The sequence below is a fragment of the Hippocampus comes genome, unplaced genomic scaffold, assembly GCF_001891065.2.
Source record: "Hippocampus comes isolate QL1 unplaced genomic scaffold, H_comes_QL1_v1.1 scaffold86, whole genome shotgun sequence".
Taxonomy (NCBI): Eukaryota; Metazoa; Chordata; class Actinopteri; order Syngnathiformes; family Syngnathidae; genus Hippocampus; species Hippocampus comes.
Genome location: NW_017805882.1, coordinates 2645211 through 2669658, shown reverse-complemented (window position 1 = coordinate 2669658; position 24448 = coordinate 2645211). Strand labels below are relative to the sequence as shown.

The window sequence follows — 24448 nt, the reverse complement described above, 5'->3', positions numbered from 1 at the left end:
CCAATTGGACCCAGGCCTTGCTGTGTAGAGTTTGCATGTTCTCTTGCAGCTTCAGGTGTAATGCAGACAATAAATTGTCGTTAGTTGTAAATGTGTGGGCAATTCATTTTTTTCCCCAACAAAAACAAAAAAAAAACATGGACAGGTAGGTTTAATATATCCTTTAATTTTATTTAACAAAATTTCAGTAAAAACTCTTTGTAAGTACAAATTTCCCTGTCAGTAGTGTTTCTCCAGCTGGCGTCCCGACTATATTAAATCCACATAAAAGAAATCAGTCAATCTGTTGAACCAATGCGTCAATCAGAGTTTTGACATCAAATCGTAAAGAGTTACACACAAGCTCTTCTTTTCGGTTAAAACTGACACGTGTTATTATTCTCGCTAAGCAAAGTATGCAATCCTTTCCCCATAAAATATAAAAGAATAAAATGTGAGAAACAGCTCATAAAAAGAAGCATCTCGTTTGCTCCCCTTTCCCTAAAGGCGTGTCCTCCTTCCCCAATTTGTTCTCCGCCTGGGTGGCAAACTCGAGCACCTCGTGCACCACTTTGCGGGACGAAGTTGATGCGATATTGTCAAAACGACTCTTAAAAAGCATCAAAAAGAAAGATGAGCAGGTTCACACTTTTCCACCTGCGGCAGTGTTGTCAACTAGTCCTCTTTTTAAGAAAGAAAAAAAAAAAAAGCAATCTATGTGATCTTCACAAAATGAAATCTCTTTGGCATAGATTACCCACCCGAAAGAAAGCAGAAACACTCACACAGAAACACACTTGAACTTCTACGCACACATACACGCAATCTTAGAAACGTTTTCAAGCGTGTGTAAATGATCCTCAGCAATGTTAGGATATCAAACATATGCAAGCCCTGTTAAGATTAGGAGTCCCGTACTCAATGATAATTGCATATATTACATATAAAAGGAATCAAGACCCTTGTTCCATTCTAGGCCAGCGCCCCACTTTTCCGAAACTTTCTTCTCTCTTGGATCTGTGGAAAGGAAATAAATGGCATGAGAACAAAACCTTAAGAAGAGGGAAAAGCATATTTTGGGAGGTTATTTAAGAAAAAAAATATTTTCATTCGGCTTCAAAATGCTACATGCAGGGAATGAAAATATGAATAAGTGAATGGCTTTAATCTGAAAGATAAAATGTGTGATGATGACAATGGTTCCTGAAAGCTTCCTGAGGCTGTAAAAAAATTGGTTATTGGTAATTCGGAAATATTATGTGAACTGACTATCATTGCTGTGCGAGATCTTTTAAAGGGGACATAATGCAAAATTGCTTTTTACAGAAATCGTATCGTCATTTCTGTTTATTATCTGACCACATAAAGTGAATCTTTTGTTATCTGCACCATTTCCCATTTGTCTAATTTACATACTGTATTATACGCCCCCACACTAACTTTCTCTGCTCATTTTGGCTGAACGATGCACCCTTTTCATCAGCTGCTTCAAAGTCAAAAGGTAAGCAGGGCTGCGCTGTTAGCACAGGTTAGTGCTAGCTAACAGTGTTATCAGCATTAGCTTCTGATAACCAGTACATAAGGTAGTTATTGTCTAATGTTAAGCCAAGCTGTCAAAGTAGGGTATCTGTGTTTGGCGATGTGTTTGCTGCATGCGCCACAGGTGCCAATCCGCTACACGAATTGACAAAGTGAAATTGGGTGCTTTTACTGATGAAGTGCTGCCACCATGAGAGAAAATAGAGCTATTAATGGCGGCTAGTCATTTTCTTCCCAATCTGTAGTACCTCTTGGCCTCTGACCATCATCCTTCCCTCCACAATTGATACAAATTCAACTGTTTGCAAATTTTGGGAGAAACCAATCCACCGTTAATCTCACAGTTAAAAAACTCACCGATTCATTTTTTTTTTGGTGCAATTCAGAATTGCTCTATGAAGATACAGCATGCTGCTAAACCATTCTAATACAAAAGCAGTGCTGTAATGTTTATGTTCGAAGAGATGATTTACTATTGAAGTGATCTGCTGAGTACGCGTGCGCTGTTATTATAATGCCAACGACCTTTACGGCATATGGTCCAGCTGGCTTCACGTTTCTGAGGTGTGCTGACCTTTTAATAAGGTTCAAACTGCTGTTGCCTGTCGTAGACCATGTTGCCGCCGAAATCGTCATGCATCAAGTTGGCGTCCACGGTGTCCATGGGAATGTCACCTGCGTAGCCGCCGAAGTTTTGAAAAGGAGCGTCAAGTTCTGCAAAGACAAGAGCACATTTGCCATCTTGATCTTGACATCGGCTGCTGCTATTGTTTTTGTGATACATTCAGAAAGTAGTATTGGATGCTCTTCGTCCATACTAGTGAAACAATTTATAGTCTACTAAAAGAATGACTGTCTTACTCTGAATATTTCTTCCACTACTGTATGACATTTATACACAGTAGGACAGTAATTGGGGGAAAAAGAAAAACAAATAATAAAAACATTCATTCTACTTAGTACACTGGTGAGGACAAAGAGTGTAACGTACTAGTACATGGCACTTACTGTAAGCTGCATATCAAGGATATCGAATAAATGCTGAACAGATTTCCATAAGAGAGCACACAACGGAGCTAGAAAGTCCCCAAAAGCGAACAACTCAGGACGGAGAAGGAAAAAATGGAAACGGTGGATGAGTGAAGACAGAACGAGTAACGGATGTATCCTAGAGTGACCTTCTGACTAATCAGATGCAGAATTGACATTTGCTGACTGTCTGTTTCCTGGAAGATCGCCTCTTGTGTGACTGTATGTTGAGAGTGATGATGTGTGGGCTGCTCTTGCGGTGAATGCTGACTAATACGTTGTGTGTGTGCACATTCCAGTCACATGTCCTCACCATCTTGGTAGGGTGCTTCCATGGTGACGCTGTTGTGGGCCTGCAGAAAGGTTAGGTAAGGTAAGACTTCAGCATCTCCAGTCAATAAGTCACCGTGCGAGCGGCGGCAGCTCGACACTCACCATCTCCCAGGCGGCAGGGTCGTGCTTGAACATGGAGTGTGTGAGCTCCCTGGAAACTCTCTTCTTGTGCTCGGCGCTCTTGTCCTCCGAGATGCGGAAGAGGACCGCAGCAGCGTATGTGGCTGATGAGGACATCAAAAAGTAGCAGTTCACACTCAACGTCTGGTTTTGTTGGGAACACTCATGTGACTATTAAGGTGACTTCAACCAAGGTGCTCCACTGGCTCTGCTTTATCGCCTGTGATAGGTTTATAGCATGTTTGCATGACCGAGTCAATACAAGCTGCCTCCGACAGATCCGGTTCCTATGGTGGCAACAAAACCCAAATTTGTACGCAAATCAAAAAGGGGCACTGGCCATCAGTAATCTACACAAAAATTTGCTTGTCACTTTCGCCAGTTGCTGAAGGGTGACAATGTATCCTTACACCGCTGTGCAAGCTAGTTCATTCCATCCTGTCAATCCTTTACATGCAGTACGCTGACTTGAAGTTCATATTTGACTTTAACAGAAGAGTATTCGAGTGCAAAGGTTATTTCATTTTAACATCACCAATTGCACTGGGTGATGTTCAAGTGCATTTTGGCATGTGTTTCATACGTACAGTATGCGCTGTCTTTGAAGAGTGTCTACATATTTCAGTCAGTAAGTAAAAGCTGAAGAAAGCATTGTCGTTTGAAACCGACAAATGCTAACAATTCGTGATGCTGAATGTTGAGCGTCCTACCGATGCCCTCGTTGTCTGAGTGCAGCAGTTCCATCAGGGGAGAAGACGCGCCCTCGCCATCGATGGCCTCAGCTGATTGTTTGTCCAGAGCCAGCTCGCAGAGAACGCCCGCCGCCACGCGCTTCACATTGTCTACTGGCGAGTAGAGAAGCTGCCCAGGGGGGAGGACATTTTAAACTCACAAAAAAAAAAAAAAAGACAAAGGCGGTGGCAAAAAACAACAACAACAAAATAAGTGTTTGGCTTCTGGTACCTGAACAAAAAGAGGAATGGTTTGCAGGTTGGCAATCTCTGCTCTGTTGACAGGGTCTCTGGCCAGGATGTGCAGAGCTCCTGTACAGCCTTCCACTATCTCCTCCATCCTCACTCCATCCTGACCACACACATGACGAGAGATTAACATAGATGTACAAACACATAAATCGTCATGCGCGGCATGTGGCGCCACTAAAATACTTACCTGGTATGTCTGCTGGTTGGACGAGCCATGTTTCTGGGCATCCTGGTGGGCTTTCAGCAACAGGTTGACCAGGCGGGGGATGGCGCCCGAGTCCCTCAGTGGGGCCTGGTTGTCCGGGCACAGCGCCAGGTTACGGATCAGGCCGACCACAGCCTTCAGGGCAGGAAAAACAAATGAACAAGTCACACCACCGCTCAGTGTGGAAAAACAAGGCGCTTATATACTTCCCGGCGCAATACAACATTTCCACCTGGTCCTAGAAATTCCTTCCCTTGAAACTGCTTAGACCAAAACCTGAACTCTATATGTCTTGTGTATCTAATATTCTCTATCATCGACAGTGTTACCTTAAGTTTACCAAGCTCTTGATTAGCTACGGTACATCGTCATTTTTCCACACCGCCTGCCCAAACTACCTCACGATCAGCCCCACCCACTATACCTTGATAACTGGCCAGTAGTATGGCTGGTTGAGCAGCTTGACGATGGCCGGTATGCCGTAGTGCCTCCTCACAGCGTGCTGTGCCATCTCGGCCTGCTGGTGGCGGGACGTCAGGTGACGCAAAGCGCAAATGGCAGGCTCGGTCACATCCTCTTTCTCGCCGGCGCGCAGTATGGCGTGGATCAGCGCCTCAATGCCATTGCTCTGGGTGACCAGAGTTTTATTGTAGGCGTTGTTGCATGTGAGATTAGACAAGATCCCGGTGGCACAGGTGAGCATGTTGATGTCATCGGAGCTCAGCAGGTTGACCAACACCTGCAGCAGGCTGTCCATTCCCTCCTGAAATACAACAGAGCGATAGATTGGCACGTGAAGAACTATAAAGACTTTAGCAATATCTATCTATGTAGCACCTAGATCAGGGGTGTCAAACCTATGGCCTGAGGGCCGGAACGGGCCTGCTACGAGATTTGACCAGGCCCGCAGGATAATTTAAAAGTGAAAAAATGCATAAAAGACACGGAATTAATATTTTTAATAAGATGCAATTCATGGATTATCTGCTAGGGGCACAGTTTTCCCTTTAGTTTGTAAAGTTTTAATCGCAATTAACAACTTTAATCTAAACATTTAACTTTTATTTTACTCAGTCTTCCTCAAAACGACTCCAAAAACTAAAAATGAATCAATACTGCGCTGGTCTTAACTGACTGTTATGTTTGTGTGGGCCCCGTAATGGTGATGGGGCCCTGTTGGTGCCTTAAGCAGGTGCTTAATTCGCTTAATCCTCAGGCAGCCTCTGTAAGGGCGAACATTACCCTGAAAGAGAAAACACACCTGCTTGGTGGCAGCATCAGACAGGTTCCGGAGTGTCCAGAGGCAGTTTTGCATCAGACGCTGGCTACTGCCGGTCAGGTGTTTGCCCAGAGCCTGCATCCCACCTGGAGGAAACACGGGAATGCATCAGCCCACAACCACATCATCATGCTGTCGTGGAACGTTGCGGCTCATGAGAAAACAGCCATTACCCACGGCTCCGTTGACAAAGAGTCGCCACACCTGCATGACTGGCTTATGCACACAGGTAGGTGTGTGTGTGTGTGTGTGTGTGTGTGCGTGTGTGTGTGTGCGTGCGTGTGTACACAGTATAGACATTTCTCACACACCAGCTTCTACAATGGCAGGTTTGTTGCTGGGGCACACAGAGAGCACTTTGAGGACACGGCTTGTGGTCCACAGCAGCTTTTCGTAGTTGTAGTTCCTCATGATGTGAACAAGACCCTCTGGACCCCCGTTGGCAAGGATGATGAGCTGTGATGGAGCCAAAGTAAATACATGGCTAGACAGATAGACGGATGGATGGATTGGAATATGCGAAGAGACATGGGGTTCATATTGAGAAAATAAAACTACACTTTTAAGGACAAGGCTGTTTAAGGAATGCAGCGTGTAGACTTTGAATATAGCTATGACATGTCGAAGCATGTCGAAGCATGTGAAATAATTACACACTTGATTCTAATAACCACACCCAAACCTGACTGTCCTGAACTGTGTACCGATGGCACACCCAAATCAAACCATGCATTCTGTACACACGAAGGACAAAGTGCGGTGCTCGACAGGGGTGAAGTCTTGCTTTTATACAATGTGGACTTGCGCCATGCTGTGCGCACACACACACACACACACACACACAAACACACCTTGCTCTCCTGATTGCCATAAGACAGCAGCTGCAGACAGTCTGTAGTGATGGCCAAAAACTTGGGGTTGCTTTTCTTCAGAAGGGGCACCATCCTCTGCAGGCCGTCAGCCAAACGGACGGCCATTTTGGCTCCCTCCTGATGCAGGAGCAGGTTGTGGAGGGTTGTGATGGCGTAAAAGAGCACCGACTCCACGGGAGAGCTGAGGGGCATCGCAGAGGGATAAAGTACGAGTAAGGAACAGCTGACCTACAAATGTCAGGTTGCAATTTAGCCAGAAGCCATTGTGAGGAATACAAATCAGAGCGCGCATTTGAATAGTAAAAATAGCGAGAAGCTAAATGTGTCAAGCAACAGTGTCCTAACGTTCTGCCCAGAAAGAGGACACTCTAAGGTGCAAGGAAAGTTTGTACATGCATGCGTCACACAAGTCGTCGACACAAGCTTTTGAAGAACAGGAACTGTTTGGGCTGATCCGCTAATGGTGTCAAATGCGGGATGACGGCGACCGGAAGTACCTGAGCATGCGGACAAGCGCGGGGATGCCACCGGACTTGAAAATGGAGAGCAGGCCCTCCCTTTTGTGAGAGAGATTGTGGAGGATGCTGGCGGTGGCCCTGGCGGTCTCCATGTCGTTGGTGTTCTGCATGGCTCGCACCACTGCAGACACCACCTGAGGCGACTGCATCAGCGCATGGCGGGAGGCCTCCTTGCGCGTGAGCTGGTTGACAATCTGCGCTGCCTTGCTGACCACCACCTGATGGAAAGACAAGTATTCCCATTGGTTGACGTGAGAAATTAAAAGACTGCAAGGCAACAGAGGGGCCATTTTTAAAATGGCGGACCGTGGTCTGGGTCTGGACCGTGTCATGGTGCCTATGTTGCTTCAAGTTCTTTCCCAGGCTTTCTTTTTTCAGTTTCAGACATCAAAATACAGTTTCTGCCTTTTTTAGTGGATATTTACGTTATTCTCTCTTTTAATGGGTGTTTAAACGACACTTTGCATTTCTGTGTTTTTTGAAAAACATTTCTTGATGACATTGCTGCCCTTTCGTAGGATTAAAATAGTTCCATTTACACACACACGCACAGATAGTTTTTTTTCCTGGTAAAACAAAACATCTTATTTGAAAAACCACAAAATGTGATGAAGAGAAAAAAGGAAACGTGACATTTTTCCGTTATTTGACCGGTTGGCTACGCAGCAGCACAGTTAAGAAGTCGTGGGTTCAAATCTGGGCTGCGGCCTCCTTGTGTGGAGTTTGCATGTCCTCCTCACGCCTGAGCGGGTTCTATCCGGGTACTGCAGTTTTCTCGTACATCATATCAATAAACTGAAATTCCATCAATATGGTTTCAGTTTGGGGGGGGGGGTGAGATTGTGAAGACAAACTGAACTGGTTTTCGAGAGTGTTATTACTCTACCTGGTGAGAAGCTGAAAGTGACACTTTAGTGTTGTTGTATGTGAGCCTTTAAAGTGGAACTAAACCCAAAAGGTTAGATCTTTAATTGGCCTCGCCCCACCTTACCTCACTAAGCTCCTTCACTGCTGCGCACTTGCTTGGTATCGCCCGCCTGCGGAGCAGATCCTACTGGAGGTAGCGAGGACTAAATATACGTTCAGAGAGGATTGTGCTTTTTCCGTTGCTGGTTCTTCTCTTTGCAATGACCTTCCGTTAAAGGTTAGGTCAGGCCCTTCTCTGTCCATTTTAAAACAGGTCTTAAAACAGTTTTTGACTCAAAATGAGACTCGTCATTGTTTTAATATTTTGTGGTGTTTATTGTTTTTATGTTGTTCATTTATTGTTTCACTTTCTCTGTTATGAGAATTCTTGCTGCATGTACAGCACTTTGTATGCAGTGATGGGTGTTTTAAAGTGCTCTAGAAATACAAATGAGTTGAGATGACTTTAAAGCAGAATACATTGTGTGCCAGCACTAGCCAAAACACAGTACTCTGGTTAACATTGCGTTGGTGGAATAACAATTAAACAGGAACAGCGATTCACCATAAGGGCGAGGAGGGGCACCAAATTGGGCGATGATCAGCTATAGTCGTGAGTAGACTGCTAGCACAGCACACTACTGTCGACTGACAGCTGCTAAAAGCGATGGCTTTTCTCATTTGATCCCGTGTTACATCAAGGCTGAGATGGAAAACATGCAGCGGTCGTGAGAGGCAGCGTTGCCAAGATTAAAAGTGTTCTACATCAATTTCTTGATGTGAATGAGAATCGCAAAAAGGATCCATAGTAGCTCGCAACTCGGAAAGTACATGTCGATGACGACATTTGTGATTACGGTTTATCATGTAGCTTGAGTGCATGTCATAAAATTGAATATGTAGCTTGATGTTGCTGAATTTTTACTAACAGTATGTTTTTCTTCCACCCATTTTCTAATCCTCTTATCCTCACAAGGGTCGCGGGGCGTGCTGGAGTCTATCCCAGCCATCTTCAGGCAGTAGGTGGGGGACACCCTGAACCGGTTGCCAGCCAATCACAGGGCACACAGAGACAAACAAGGATCCACGCTCACACTCACACCTCAATTAGCCTACCATGCATGTTTTTGGAAGGTGGGAGGAAACCGGAGTACCCGGAGAAAACTCACGCATTGTGTTTGTTTTTAAAATAAAATCGGCATGAATTGGCCGACACACATTTGTCCCTTTCAGTGACCTTGACTCTCCTTGTCCACATAAGAAGTCATTACAAAACCTGAATTGCTCTACTTCTTTTTCACTTCACTTGAGCAGTGGATGCTCGCTCATAGATTACATTTTGGCTCACGGCCCCAAACAATGACACTTAAATTACTGTGCATGCAAGTCTATAGTTTGAATGGCGTATGAGGGAGGAGAAGAGACCTGAGTGGTTCCCGAATTTGAGCAGAAAAAGTTAAAGACACCTGGCAAGAAATACGTACCTGATCTTCATCATTGAGCAGTTTGGTGAGCTCAGGCACAGCACGTGTGGCGAGCTCAGCGTCATCTTGGTAGTTGATCAGATGAATGATTGCTGCCTTCAGCATCTGGGAGGGCTCCGCCAGCCGTTGGACGTTGGTCAGCTGGGACGGATCTGTTTGGGTTGTAGTCAAGATGGTCGTGCTGTCCTCCAGCGTCTCTGGAAACATGGCGGCCCGCACCCGCTGGCCTCTGGTCAACACGTACTGGGAGTCTGGAAATGAGTGATGACGCTCATCGTGTAAATAGCCAACAGACTACACCGGACGATTGGACCTTTTTGTGTCATACCTGGCGGTTCTGCTGTGACGGTGGTGGTCACGGTGTACTGCTTGGATGTGGTTAAGTCACCGTCATCATCTCTGACAGTGTTGGCTCCAGACTGGATCCCCGAATCATATGCGTACCTCGTCTCCTGCCACTCAGTCACCTTCGTCACCCCGCTATCGAGCTCACCCACTGTCACAGACACAAACAGGAGGCGCCCAATGTCAGACCAAAGTCTTCTCTTGTAGCTTAAATCATTCTGAAATGTTTCTTATCCCTCTGCGCCCGATTGAATTTTGCGTTCCTCCATTTTGCTGCAATGCAATCAACCGCAGACTGACATTTTGTTAAAGCATCTTTTCTTCTTCGTTTCTATTGTGAAGCTAAATGAATGACAACATGAATTGGAAGGCGCATTGTTACCACCATCGTCAATATTTGATATAGAGCCTCATCAAAGAGTTGCACTGATGGGAAGACACAAAAATGAATGACGTATTTGGACACACACACGCACACACGCACACACGCACACACACACACACACACACAGAAACAAGATGGCAATAATTCAAAATGAGACTTACATTGCATGGACATCCTGGCCTCCTGTAGTCAAAAACCTGAAGGAAAAAAAAACCAGACCAATTTTAGATATGAAGTACTTGTTCTGAATGAATGACGATACGCTTTATCTTATCCGTGTTGCAAGCACATGGGTCTTTCTTTTTTTTTTGTTGCTATTTTCAAACATGGGTGTAAGAGAGTGTATTTGGATGCTAGAAAGAAAGTCTGCACCTTCAGCTAACAACGGCAAATCATGTGGGGATGAGAGTGGCATAGGAGGGATAAAGATTAGAGGCTTCTGCAAATTAGGAATGCTAGCCGGCTCTGCTGACCTTTCACCTCAGGCCTACGCCCAAAAAGTTGTGGGAACCGCCGATTGCTGACACATCACAAACTGGAACCTGTCCTACTGGTTTTGGATCACAGTGTGCACATGTGTGCATGTGAAGCGACAGTAAGTGAAACGGGTGATGCGGTTGTTAGTGTCACACCCAACTTTGTCTCACAAATGCCTGCAACTTATTGTTCATAAACGACTAATAGACAGAAATAGCTCGCCAGACAACAAGTGATCAGACTTCTCCGGCTTCATCAGCACTCCAGATGATGTAACAGACATTTGTCAGCGCTTGTCTGATGTAAAAAACTTTCCGTCTTTACAAATCACCCTTTTCAGATCCTTCTTGGGAGTAGCAGTACAATAACAGCATGATCAAATTTGTTACTCTTTCTCCATTTCCCTGGGCCTCGACATACACAAGGTACTTAATACCATCCTACTGTTTTCTTTAATCATATGAAAGATGTTTTTTTTCCAAGACTCAACCAAAAATAGCACGCTTGAAGGAATGTTTTCCTGCAGACCATTTCTGCAGCTGCGGCATTATCCACCACAGTCCTCGCTCATCACAGAAACATCTGCATTTTTAATCGCAATCCGTCTCAGACATCTGACTGATAACACAATGCAGCCACTGTGCTGTTTCGTCTTTGACTCTTGAGCATTGCATGTTAGCATTGTACATAGAAAAGTAGTTGCTTGAATGGACGCAACTTCACAAGCCTTTGACTGAGAAGTGAGAGGATGCAAAATTACATTGAAATGTTTACCACAATGTGTTAAAAAAAACAAACAAACAAACAAACCCATCGCCACATGTGCACTGCATCTGTGTACAAATTCATACCGAAACAATATTTGACGGAGTGTGTAGGCCTACTGTACAAACAAAAGCAAAGGTAGCATTTTGCCCAGGCTTGGGGTAATGAAGACATGTCTTTTCCTCAGGTATCAAACTTTACGTGGGTTTCATAGCACTCTCACAATTTGTGATAGTCTACAAATGTGTTTTCTCCGTGTGGAATCCAGTTGCCCGGAGCACTGTCTCAGCAGTTGTGTGCGTAGAGCTGTCGATCCTGCCTAACCAGGCTTCTTGACTGCTTGCAGGAACATGCTACATGATAAAGCAATGACTCATGCGAGTATAAATCACTTGTACTGGGTGTGGCCTCTTGCCCATTTGGTGGTAACTGACCAAAGTCTGTTTATCAAGCCAGAGATATGCGTCCACATAAACATTTTACTGATAAACCGCAGCGGACACAACACAACAAGTTTCCTGTAAATGCGGGCCAGAGTTTAGTCTTTTTTTTTTCTTTCCCAGGGCGAGTCAGTGGGTTCACTGAACTGTTGCAATGCAGCGACACACCCGCATATCACCTAGGTAACCAAAACTATGCATGGCCAGTGGTCCGCGGTGGGGATTTTATCTGCTGACCCATCTGATGGCTCAAGAAGGGCTTGCTTGCATGTGGATAGGAGGGGGGGGGGGTTCTTATTTGCTGCCCACAAATTCTCGTGACCCAAGCTAAAAAAACAAAACAACAATAACAAAATCAGAGTTCAAGTTTTTTTCTCGTGTACTTCTCAGAGGACTTTGCTCTCTTCCAGTTAATAAGTGATGCCTCATTTCACTCTTTACTGTATATTGCGCCATCAGCTACATGACTGCAAATGCATACTTACACAGCAATACCCAAGCAACACGCTCTGCTTCGAAGGAAAACGCCCACTATCTCGTTGAGCAATGTCCTCCAATGACAGCACGGGATGAGGGCCTCCTTTCTCAGTGGAGCGTAAAAGCGAGGCAGATGTTAAGTGAAAGCTGCAGGTGAAACAAGTTGCAACAGCAACGCTTGGCTTGCATTGTTGGGCAGCGCTGCTAAAACGCTACCGTGACATTCCACACAGACATAACATATTCAGAGTGTGCAGTGCTCATGTTCTTCAACCTCCTCAAACCTCACTTCCTAAATTTATCTCAACGACTCGCTCATGAATTTATGAAGACACTTGGGTAACAATGGAAAATGCTCAATTTACTGCTCGCCCATCACTCAGGCATGCTCGACAGGGAGTGTCTCCCCACTCCCCAGTGGTGACAAGCTCTCAACAGGGGTGTGGCAGCAGCGCGTGGGGGGGGGGGGTGTACGTGTGGAATGATTAGGAATAATACACCTAAAAGCTTACTGGAAGGCCTCGCTCAAGCGCTGACAATTAACCATGAAAGTCTCATAGATAGGAAACAAATGTGTTTGATTTCCACACCGAGTGTACTTATAAAAGACATTCCAGTGAGCCAGATTTGGACTCTGCTGGTCTAAGCGCTTCTTTCTGTCACAGCAGGAATGAATCAGCTCGGGCAGGAGGCCCGGGGGGTTGGAGATGAATGCTGCTTCGACTTCACAGTGGATCCCAACATACATACTGCAATGATTTGCTCTTCACACTCCTACGGTCTTGGCAAGAATGGGCGAAAATAAAGACGGCACTTGGACAGTATTGTCGCCTCCGCTGTTCAATCCTTTTTCAGGCATGTCTTAGATTTGACTTTTAAACTTAGTATTAAGTTCAACATAGTGGGTGGTACATTGTTGGTGATTTGCTTGAGAAAGCAAGCGATGCCATTCTAAATATGTACGGGACAGTTTTACTTCAGCTGAGCGTAACGAGCAACTTTTGGTTTCTTTACAAAGCCGGTAAAATACAACAAAGCATAACAGGTACCCAACATTATTTTTTAGGGCAATCAAACCACATTTGATATTAGACAGAGTAGCATGCATTGATATAAAGAAAAAAACAAAACAAAACACAACAACAATCTAGTAAGACAGACAAAGTTCTTCCTTTGAGCTTTTGATCGCATACAGAAAGATCCCGGCTCATGAGGACCTGCAAAAAGCAACATTGAAATACAAAATGCTTTAACATGCACACCGTGGCTGCAGTCAATAAAGAAACTGCCATTAACGTGGCATTTCAAATGATCTTTGTGGGCTTCTATGTGGGTTTAGAATTTTACACGGTAGCAACACGGGCTACATGCACATTCTCCTCCGTTTGTGCGGATGAATTTACATCTCATTCAATAGTGTTGTTTCAGTTTCACTTTTATTTCCAAATGTTTGCATTTTCAGACTTCAAAAGTTTTGTCCAAAGGACTTTGTACAACAGACTTTTCTCTGATCGCAACAACAAACCACACTCATATTAACCAATAAGGTGCCTTGTTTGTTTGGCCTTGGTTTTTAACAGACTTGCTAATGTCATGCTTACGGCGACATGCAAATAAAGCAGATTATTACCACACATCGGTAATGCGTTCACCATCTGCACAAAAACAGATCAAGTATCAGACATGTCGTCTGGCTCCACAAACACGCGACTCCTGACCCATACAGTAGCCGGCATACAAAGATCTCTTACTTTAAACTGTTTCCAAGAAGACAGCACGCACTCACACAGTCCGGTCCTCTCAACACGGCAACAGGCTGGAGCAGACTGCATCAGTTCTCTAGGGAGAATGCATCTTTACACGCCACAAACCTCCCTAGTCCCAAAGACACATACAGTACAGTGATCCCTTGCTACTTCGCGGTTCACTTATTGCAGATTCAGTGCATTGCGGATTATTCAAAAATATTCATTTAAAAAAAAAAAAAAGCGAAAATGTCGCAAAAGGTCCGCGAGAGGCAGCGAAAGTCAGCAAAACAACAGCGGGTCACATAGAGCAACATATACAGTACTACATGTTTATGTTTACTGTATTTTGTTATTTACTACAAACACTTACTTCTACATTCATGTATACCATTAAATTTGGCCTGATAAATTTTATATATACTCATACACATGTACATATACCTGTACCGGGGGCTACTTCATGGATTTTCCTCTTTCGCGAGGGGTTCTGGTCGCCATTAACCGCGATAAGCGAGGGATCACTGTATGACCAACTCAAGCGCAACAGGAGTTTCGGCATTATAATGGACCAAGAAGGGGTCGGCTGGATAGATGTTTGTTACAAATCAATATGGGAGGATGTGAAGTGATGCACAGTTAATGGATTCATTGAGACGGGTGACAGGAAGTGGTCGAAATTACCTAACACCAGTGCTGGATCCAAGAGGAGACATTTATTCGAAAAGGCTGCACTCTAGCAAATGTTGATAGACAGAAAACCTTCGGAGACACAATTTCGGGGGCGTCGTGTGATGGGCTTGTTTCACAATTTCTGGCCTTAATCTTATAAAAACACTGTGCGAGAGCATTTTTTTTTTGGAACTTTTGACGATAACAGACAGATGATGGAAACCAGAAGACAGCAAGAGCACGAAGCCAAAAGCTCAGCGAAAGAATGGAAAATGACATTCTGATGCACGGTTGTGCAACACACAAATTAAATGCGTCTAAAAGTGGCAGATGCAGCAACACTCGCTCCCCTTCTTTGGGTGATCTGGAAACATTCCCGGCAACACGGTCGAGCAGAGCGAGCACACCAGTGAATAAAGTAAGCAGTCCTTTCTGTCAGTTAATTCAGTGCGCTACTGAAAATTGAATGACTGTGGCCAATAGAAGCAAGTCGGCGGCTGGAAAATAGCGTGTAGCACAATCTATTGTGAATCAAAGGAAATGCGAGCTGTCTCGGAGGAGGGGCCCTTGTGTTGCGCTGTATCAGATTACATGAGGTTGATAAAGAAGGACGGAAATGGTGAGAAATGCATTGGGGTCTAATTTGCATGGCTCATGCGAGGGTTCCCCGAACAGCCACATAATATATATCTCCGAGGGCGACTGTTGTGTTCCAGTTGGCTTCCAAATTCGCATGAGGAAAAAAAAAAAAAAAGCCACAAGAACACCCTCCGAAGTCAAGTTTCAGGACTGCTTTCCAATGTATTACCACTATAGCCACATTTTTTAGAACGTTCAGTTCAACTAGCCAAAGTATGACGTTGACCGTCACGTAAATCCTGAGTAGACGTGCAGTTTTCAACGACAAGCAGTGCGTTCTGAATCGAACTTCCTGATCCTCCGCATGATCTCAATGGCACCTATTTGCCTTTTTTGTGTTACACTCTTTCTGTTCTTTCGAATCAATTTGTTCCACTGTAACATGGCAGGCAGGCAGACAACTGTCGATTAATCAATCGACAGACGACACCGTGACTGGATGGAACCCCAGTGACTGAACACTGAAAAGCGGGAAACGTTCACGTCAGTCATTTCGGGACCCTTTACGATTGAAACTGCAATAAAACGCCAGCCATACCTAATCGTTCAATTTGGTGGAAAGGAGGCGCGAAGCGAAACAGACTAAGCCCTGTTGACTGTTTCATTAGATAGATGATCCACATTGATTGCTGCATGTGTTGCTATTGTGCTCTCTAGGGTTGGGAGATTGGTAGCTTAGTTGCGGACTGGGCTGGGGAGAGCTTCAAAGATGGGCCATGACCTAAACCCAAGATCTGCTGGAGAGATGACAGCTTGCCTTTCTGACAATGCTGCGACCCCCCACTGTCAGGCACCACCTTTCCATTGCTCAGGGGGGATGACACGGTTTTCCCAACCCTCAACTTAGTCTCTTATGCAGAAATCCCACAGAAATGCCATAAATGTCAGAATTTACCTGAACAGTGCTGCAACTGGCTTTGCTTTTCCACAGGCCACGATCAGACAGATTTTATAACATTCAGAGCTCCAGCATCTGACGTGATGCATTTAAATACTCAATTATAGTGTGACATGGGAGAAAAAGGATGAAAAAGAGCATTTCTTTTTAAAGCAGGCGTAAAAGGGACACCTCCAACCGTCCTAACACTAACAATATCAATAGGTCATTTGGTTGAAGCAAGCGATAAAGAAAACAAGATGTTGGAGATGTGATAAGGAGAACAAAGGCAAGTTGGGTGTCTTTTACTCTCCAAAAAACAAAACTGACAGTTTTCACATCGGGCAGTCGGCTGCTCCTTTTCAACTCTTTCAAGTATATCGGACACTCCACTTTGAACCCAGAAATATGTATAACTCCCTCCCCTTCCTGAAAACTACAATACATATCTCTCCCTTGCGGGTCACAATGAACTGAGCACATGGAACCTTTTTATCTCTTTGAAGTTACATAAGAGTGATTGTGCCCATGACATCCAAGGTACATGTCTGTGACGTCGTCCGATACGACGACACTGATACCACTTCACCAGCCTGACATTGTGCGTCCAGGAAGAAGCCATGTCGGCCGCGTGGAGATATTTTGAGGTAAATAAGGATAACAACACTGAGCCGAGTGCAAGCTCTTCTTTAAAAACTGGATGTTAAATTCCGCTCTGACAGTTACGGCGTCTGGCTGTTGATCAAGCACAGAGCTTCTTGTCGAGACCTCTGTTTTCGTGCTTGGTCATTTCTTCTTTTCTAACATATGGGCTGAGAATATGAGATGAACAAAATGTGCAAGAAGTGTATTCTTTGAAGCATTCATTCATGACTTCCCACTCAGCTGTGATGTTGCAAGTTCTTCTGTATCAGGAAGCAATGCATCATCAAATGACTAAATTCCACGGCATAATACAAAACCTGAATTTTGCACAATGCTCCGTTGATTTCCACTTGCAGCATTTTAAGGTGAAGAAGATTTTGTGCAATTTTGCATTTGGAGCTACATCTCCACCCAACCAATTGTTTGGTTGCAGGTCGGAAGGAAAAGAGACGGATCAAAGTATTTGACTGAACACAGAGAGTTACTGTGTTAAAGAATGGAAAAGAGTAGCAGGATTGTCCCAGCACTGCTGTCACAGTGAAAAACAACCTGGGATTCAAGTGTCTCTATTGGTTGCAACCAAAGAAGCAGAAACGTCTGTGCTCAGAGGCCAAATGTGGTGGCCGAAGCCATCCATGTATGGGAACGGACAAGCACTTTGAGCGCAAACCACCACTGTTTGGGCATCAGTGTGTGGCTGCACACTGAAGCGGTCTGACAGATGATGAATTTTTCAGGGACAATACAGTCTCAATAGAGCCGGACGGGGGCTGTCTGGGAGAACAGGGTGGAAGTGTAATGGCACATTTAAAAGAATGCAAAGCTGGAGTCCAGTTAGTACAAAGCTTGCGCAAAAGCATAGCAACAAATTAATTAAACAAACACGTTATAAACACTTATCTAACACAAATTGAAAGAAAACAAAATAAAATAAAAATAAAAATTGTAAACTCTATGAGTCATGACATTTTTACTTAGCAGTGATACCACGTAAGTAAAATCAGCTTGGCATTTGAGGTCCTGCTGCGTTTTCATATTTACAATCCAACACGTAGGGTCAGTGTCCTTGTTGATTTCAAAACCACCACCTTGTGCTCCTCTCTCTCTTCAATTAGCAGATGAGGATGAGCACAAGGAAACAAGAAGAAAAAAAAACACCAGGGTTCAGTTCCAGGAATAAAAGGGGCCGAATAGACCAAATCAGCCGACTGCAAAATAGTCAGCATCATGTTTACGCCCTTCTGTTTGGATACAGCGATGATAATAATGAATTCAGGAAGAAAGCAGAGCTGGATATTTCTGGCATGTCAGCCTGATGACCCCGGTGGTTTGGACAAAGCTTTTGCTTCAGGCAGATTTAAGCTGAAACTAATTAACTTCACAGAGATTCCAATTAATTTTAGATTAAATTACAACACTGGAAATCTTGAAGTATGCTTTATATTTTTAATGCTTTTGGAGCCAACAGGAAGAAAATTATCGGATGAAAATATCATTTGAATCTACAGGAATTCCTCTCACTGTATCCTACTTTGATGCCGATAAAACCACCTGCAGTCGAGTCAGGCCTGGAAGCCGTCCAGAAACTTGATCTCTCTGCGTTCCTTCTCTATGGGAACGGCAGAGCACACCGGCAAGGTGATATGCAAACACTGAACAGGCCACGCGACATGCGCGTTTGGGCTGCAATTGAGCCCATGCAACGCACTCAATCAGACCCCATTGTTCACCAACAAGGGGGTGGGGGGGGGGACACTGAATCCGTAGGAAAATGTTATTATACCAAGCAAACAAAGAGGTTCAGCTATATGCCATATAGTAATCCCCTTTGCAAAGTGTAGACCTATTTATAAATGCAAGGATCTCCCGGCCTCTTGCTCTGCTAATGTAGGACAGTATGAGGGAATTAAGCAGGAGGGGGAGAGATTATCACTGTAACCACCACAGCTGTATCTGTGAAATCTAAAGCAAGTCACCCCCTACAGCGCTCCCAGCACCCATCTCTCCTCCCTCCCCTCTTCCTCTTTTGAGAGCAGACGGGTGGAGCTTTCAGACCGCGATCTTGTCTGCTACCGCACTACTTGGCCAAGAGTTGGCTTATTAAAAGCGTTTACTTTGTGATAGTGTCGCTTGCAAATATCGTGAACAAAAGGGACAATGTTACTGCCGAACTCGTGTTTCACGCCACTTAAGATGATACGGTTTGATAATAGTAGAAAATCTCATTATATGGCAAACCACTGCAGAATTTACTTTGACAGATGGAAAACGTTGGATGCTACTTGACTTAATCGCAGCGAAAACGGCAGATGAGATCAAAGTAATTTCGTCTCGATGCTGATTTCGGTGGAATTACTCATGAGAAGTTAAATGAAAGGAATGTGTGCTCCCGTGGCCATTGCTAAGCAGGATTGGAAAAATGTTTTCTTGTCAAGCCTGGAGCAAAATTATCAAGGCTTGGCAGCAGCGCGAGACGTTTGGGTGGCTAGTTGTAGTAAGACCATTTCGGGGATAATTTATTATTTAGTCTCAAAACAGTAGTGATGTGTCACGCTCCAGATATGGAATTAGCTGTTGAGGTCAAATGTGTGAAACGCGTGTGTGTGTGTGTGTGTGTGTGTGTGTGTGTGTGTCAGGGGGAGGGTTAATTTATAGTCTTTCATAATTTTGAAAGCAAATGAATCTCCAGACTATTGTTCATAATGTGATTGGTCTTAGTGAACCATAAGATTTTCCATGAGCCCGAAACAACAAGAAAAAGTCAAAGATATTCTCCAACAAAGCGTTTCTTTTGTGACTGAATTCACTTTCACTTGAGTTTTTAAATGCTCAACCAACTGGAGTCGATTCATCATTTCAGTTTTGATGACAGAACTTGGTGAGAACAATATCCATGTCATTTAGATATTAATTGGGGCTGAACATTTAATCAAATCCGCATTGATATGCTGCAATTCATAAAAAAAAGAAAAAAAAGCTGCTTCATTTTAGTCAGCCGATTAAATTTTTTATATATTTATGTTATTTGTATTTTATATATTAAAATAGTTATGCAGTGTCTAGATAAAAATCAGCACTTGAGTTCAGTCCACTTGTTTACATGTCAATCGTTCATGAAGCATGAAAAGCTGAACCTTTGTAATCTGTTTTAGAACTTAGTGACTTGTGTTTCAAGCACAGAATTGTGTTAAGTTGTTGTATTGAACACTTAAAAGACTAAGTCAAACTGTTCCCTATGAAAAATCATTAAATTGTATTGTATTGTACTCTTAACTCTGACAGTTTATTGGTCAGTACTGTTTTTGAAACTCATTCTAAAGGGCTCCTGTTTACGTGAGGGGTGTTGCCGTGCCACAAACCGGAAGTAGTCAGGGTGGCTATTCTATTATTCACTGCTCAAAATACATTCACACACAAACAGCACAAATCTCACTAAGATCCTTTACTTTATCTCTGCATCATTTACGCCAGTGGTCACCAAAGTGGTGCTCTAAAAATAGCTCACTAATGATTTTTTCGGAATGTTGTAGAATTGATCATTTGAAAATAATCTTAATTATTAAGAGAAGTCATTAAGATAATCAGTGTCTTAATACCTGACATTAATAAACGGCATTTGAGAAAGTACGTCATTTTAGAAGTGTGTATCAAATTGGTAGCGCTTCACATTGATCAATACCCAAGAAGTAGCTCCCGGTTTCAAAACGATTGGTGACCCTGATCTCTGCAATCTGGTAACCTATAAGTGCTTATTGTAATACAGACGTAGTTAATTCTTGAGGACCGCGAAAAAAATATATATCGCATATTAGATTGTAATTAGACCTCCTGTTAATTTGCACAAATTATTACTTCAGTCAGTTGTTGACTATATTGCGAGTTAAACCAGTCCACAAAATGGAGCCTTCCCTCCAATGTAAAGTTACAGTAGTCATATACTCTTTTATACTGCTGGAATGCTGTTTTTAATTTTAACTTTTCTTTTTTCTCCGTTTACTGTTTTTTTCCTCTCTCAACCCTCGTTCTGTGCAACTGCATTTCCTAAAAATACCAATAATTAAATTAGAAACAACAGAAAAACTATTCGGGCATAAAAAAGGCATGCAGATCCATGGTTCTGCACGATAATGCAGGAAGTCAGGTCCACAAAAAAAAAAGGAAGCAATGAAACCATCTCATAAGAAAAGATTACATGAAACAGCGTCCAATTATTCACCTGCCTCACGCACACGCGCATACAGTGAACTTTCCGAGCGCTAACCAAAGTGGGACTTTATTGACAGGTGACGTCAAGTACCAATCGATACTGAGCCCAAACATAAAAAAAAAAAAAAAAAAAAAGATTCAACAGAGAGAAGGCTGGAACACCGTGACCAGAGAAAAACAATAGTAAAGTGTCGATGACTGCAGCTGAAATGGTAGCCAGGGCAAACCATGCGGAAATGAACCGAGGACTTCAAAAACATAAAGCTTCCTTTGAAATGTACAACACGTCGAAATGCATTGTTCCAACAGACATACGAGTGGTTACATATGACGTAGTTTCGAGGTGCCCATTCACAGAAACTGTGAAAAACACGGCAAGAAGGCACAGTGGGAGAAAGGTTCATTTGGCGAAACTCACCTGTCGAGTTTTACACAAAAGATTATTCCAAGAAGGGCTTGTTTTTCTTTCCGTCAGGACGGCAACCTCTCTTGTATTCTCCGCAACTTTCCGCCACACTTTCTTTCTTCCCTGCAGCACTGCCGTTGAAAGGCAACGTCCTCACTCCAACGCTCAAGAGTGCAAGCGGCGGCGTCACCTCCGAGCGACTCCGCCCCCTTCACATGGACCCCACCCTGCTTGCTGCACGACCTCTGTTCGCGCAATGCCTTCATTGTTAACTGGAACTGTTGTATAGGAGTGTATTTACTCGGTAAAGCAATATTGGCTCACCCGTCATTTCATGTTGATTACAACCGCATCGATTTTTTTTTAAATAAATGCATCTTTGTGACTTGACTGGACAAACAAACGACATACGTCAAGTAGCTGTTGTGTCAGTTTAAAAACCACCAGCTTCCGTCTTTGAAAATGTCACTGTCTAGTCTGGGAGTGTGTGCGTGTGTTTGTGTGTGTTTGTGTGTGAGGGGAGGTGAAATTTCGACTTTTTTTGTTGTTGTTTTGTCTTCCTCATTTAGGACCTGTTGTTTGTAAGTCTTAATTTTCCTGTCAGCTTGCGACACAGCTGTTCACTTTTTTGTCAGTTGAGAGGTACTGTAAACCATTGAGTGTTTTTTCCTCGTGTATGACTGACAGTAAAAAATCCTTTCTGAAAATGTCAGACTGAAGCGGAGTATCTGTCTACAGTATTTGTGCGTTTTAGTGTCCGTTCGCCCCCTCAAGTGTCTTACTTCCAACAGACAACAACGCACACAAACGTAGTGCTGACACGGCGCGTAATGCGCAAGTAGTGTTCTCGTCATAAAGGCCACACCTCGATGGAGTAACAACGAAACCAGACAAGCAAAGTGAGTCACCACAGTCGGGAAAGGATTTACTCATGCACTGCATAGTGATACCACCGATTTTTTGAACGTGTGCATATTGCTGTAGGATGCGGTTCACGGTGTTCGGTTGTGAGGAGGGGCGTCACATCTGGGCACAAGGAACACACATTTAGTTCTTAACTGACAGATGGGCCAAGCCTTTCAATGATGAGGTGAAAGCAACAAAAAAGCTAAATTGTTGTTAATTGCAGAAACATTGTCTGTCTTACTGATAAATTTATAGGGATTTCTAGGATATATATACATATCCTGTTCAGAAATGCAAGAATCCGGAGGCCTATCCGAACCGGCTTTGCGAGTATTAAGAGTACACCATGGACTGGTCACCAGCTAATCTCAGGGCACATAAAGGCAAACAAACAAACAAACAAACAAACAAACAAACAAACAAACAAACAAACAAACAAACAAACAAACAAACAAACAAACAAACAAACAAACATTCACACAGTCACTGTCAGTTGCAGCAAATATATTCAAGGGTCAATGTGACCTACAGATGTGTTACTAATAAAATAAAATCAAGTTGTATTTGCAACAACAACAAAAAAATTGGATCAATGAAACATTGTACCCTCATTTTAGCCCCGTGTGTCACTACTATGCCTATATATTTAATATACCGTTGTAGCGATGCAGTAAATGACACACAAGGAAACAATGCACGTTATGTCTCCACAACAACAAAAAATAATAACTGTCTAGTGTCTACACAGCAGGTAGCAAGCTACTCACTTTCAACCCTTTCATGCCTATCATCTAATTGACAAACCCAGAAATATGTCACCTCTCTCAACTCCCTTAAGGGTAGAGATTACCTTGCGGGTCACCACACAATGCAAATTCAAACATCTTTTTTAAAACAACAATAATAAACCGAAGACAATAACAAGGTCATTCAAAATGTCTGTGCATGTGTGTTTTCTCAAAAAACATTTATATGGTCACTTACAAAATAGCTAAATGCATCACATTTAAATATTATTGGAGTTTTGTGATTGAAAATGCTCGGCAGGCTGGAGTAAAGAACAGAATGGGCTTTACACACGTGTACACAATTGGTAGCTCTCTGTTAATGGAAGAAAAAAAAGCAATCTGACAAAAGTATTAAACATGTTAGGCGAATTATCAATGAAAACCAGACATTGCTTTTGAATTTTGGTTCTCCAGAATTATTTGACAAAAAACAACTTTTGAAACAGGCTTAGACAAAAATGATGGTACTTCATAGAAAAGATTGAAAATAATTTGACAATAGGGATAAATAAACAAAAGGGTTATATATATTTTATTTTATTTTTTGATTGAAATATTTTCAAAAAGATAGGCCATGCTCTAAATTGTAGGGTGCGGTTTGTGGTCCCATCATAATGATATACTTTATCTTTAATTCAGTGTGCATGAATACCACCATTGTCTTGACTATTTACTGTATTTAGCAACCTTAACGTGGAAAAGAGCTCCCCCCGGTTTTTGATAGTGTGGTCATTCTATTGAATGTGTAAATTAATTTTATCAGTTGCACTGCAACCATGCAGATGATGTATAAGTGTGGATATAGATCTAAAGAAATCGATCTGTAAAAAAAACAAAAAAAAAAACAGTTCATTGTGCTTGTGACCCAACACATAGACCATAAACAAATCCGTTCGGTCTTCTGCCTCACACCCGCAGGAAATGCTCCCATTGTCCTCAGGAGAGGAAGTGGCCTGAAGCCACTAGCTAGATCTATGGAGACACTGGTGAATTATTAATCATGACTTACAAAGTGACCACACACAAGAACGGCTGTGTTGCCTGCTCGCTGTGAGCCACTTAGACAGCTGGCCTCTGGAGACACTCCAGTAGTTCATTGATGTTTGCAGTGTTGATTGACTATTGATTCAAAATTAAAAAAAAAAAAAAAATTAAAAAAAAAAAAACAACAATTCTGGAAAAAAAAAAAGTTTAGAAACTGCATCACAACCAATTCATTTTACGGTTCTGAGGTAAATGACAAAAATTCAACGCAATAAAGAGCTTGGTTTTGTTTGTCCTACATACATACAGTGCATCCATGCATTTTCTGATCCGCTCTATCCTCACAATTATCGCGGGGAGTGCTGGAGCCTATCCCAGCTGTCTTTGGTCAGTAGGCGGGGGACACCCTGAACCGGTTGCCAGACAATCGCAGGGCGCAGAGAA

At 43.1% G+C, this 24448-nt stretch overlaps 1 protein-coding gene and 1 long non-coding RNA gene across 2 annotated transcripts; one reads left to right on the top strand and one right to left on the bottom strand.

The window, feature by feature from the left end:
• Positions 1 to 146: 146 nt before the first annotated feature.
• Positions 147 to 21470, bottom strand: jupa (junction plakoglobin a). Its single transcript, XM_019889385.1, has 16 exons — positions 21339 to 21470; positions 10139 to 10174; positions 9576 to 9743; positions 9248 to 9498; positions 6837 to 7075; positions 6319 to 6520; positions 5779 to 5923; positions 5450 to 5553; positions 4613 to 4951; positions 4171 to 4323; positions 3964 to 4083; positions 3711 to 3861; positions 2983 to 3104; positions 2861 to 2900; positions 2093 to 2232; positions 147 to 996 (listed from the first exon to the last, which is right to left on the bottom strand). Exons 2-15 carry the CDS (start codon positions 10149 to 10151, stop codon positions 2096 to 2098), a joined length of 2184 nt encoding a protein of 727 aa, XP_019744944.1. The 5' UTR covers positions 10152 to 10174; positions 21339 to 21470; the 3' UTR covers positions 147 to 996; positions 2093 to 2095.
• LOC109527443 (uncharacterized) lies at positions 14341 to 21727 on the top strand. The gene is made up of 3 exons (XR_002170531.1): positions 14341 to 16716; positions 18223 to 18352; positions 21456 to 21727. It is a non-coding gene; the product is annotated as an uncharacterized LOC109527443 (long non-coding RNA).
• The last annotated feature ends 2721 nt before the right edge of the window (positions 21728 to 24448 follow it).

What these genes read in the sequence shown, in the direction of transcription:
- jupa (XM_019889385.1), bottom strand. An exon ending in CCAACCAGCAGACATACCAG is followed by an intron (nt 4,084 to 4,170) that starts GTAAGTATTTTA and finishes GTGTGTGGTCAG; the next exon opens with GATGGAGTGAGGATGGAGGA. An exon ending in GGAAGCACCCTACCAAGATG is followed by an intron (nt 2,233 to 2,860) that starts GTGAGGACATGT and finishes TTGTCTTTGCAG; the next exon opens with AACTTGACGCTCCTTTTCAA.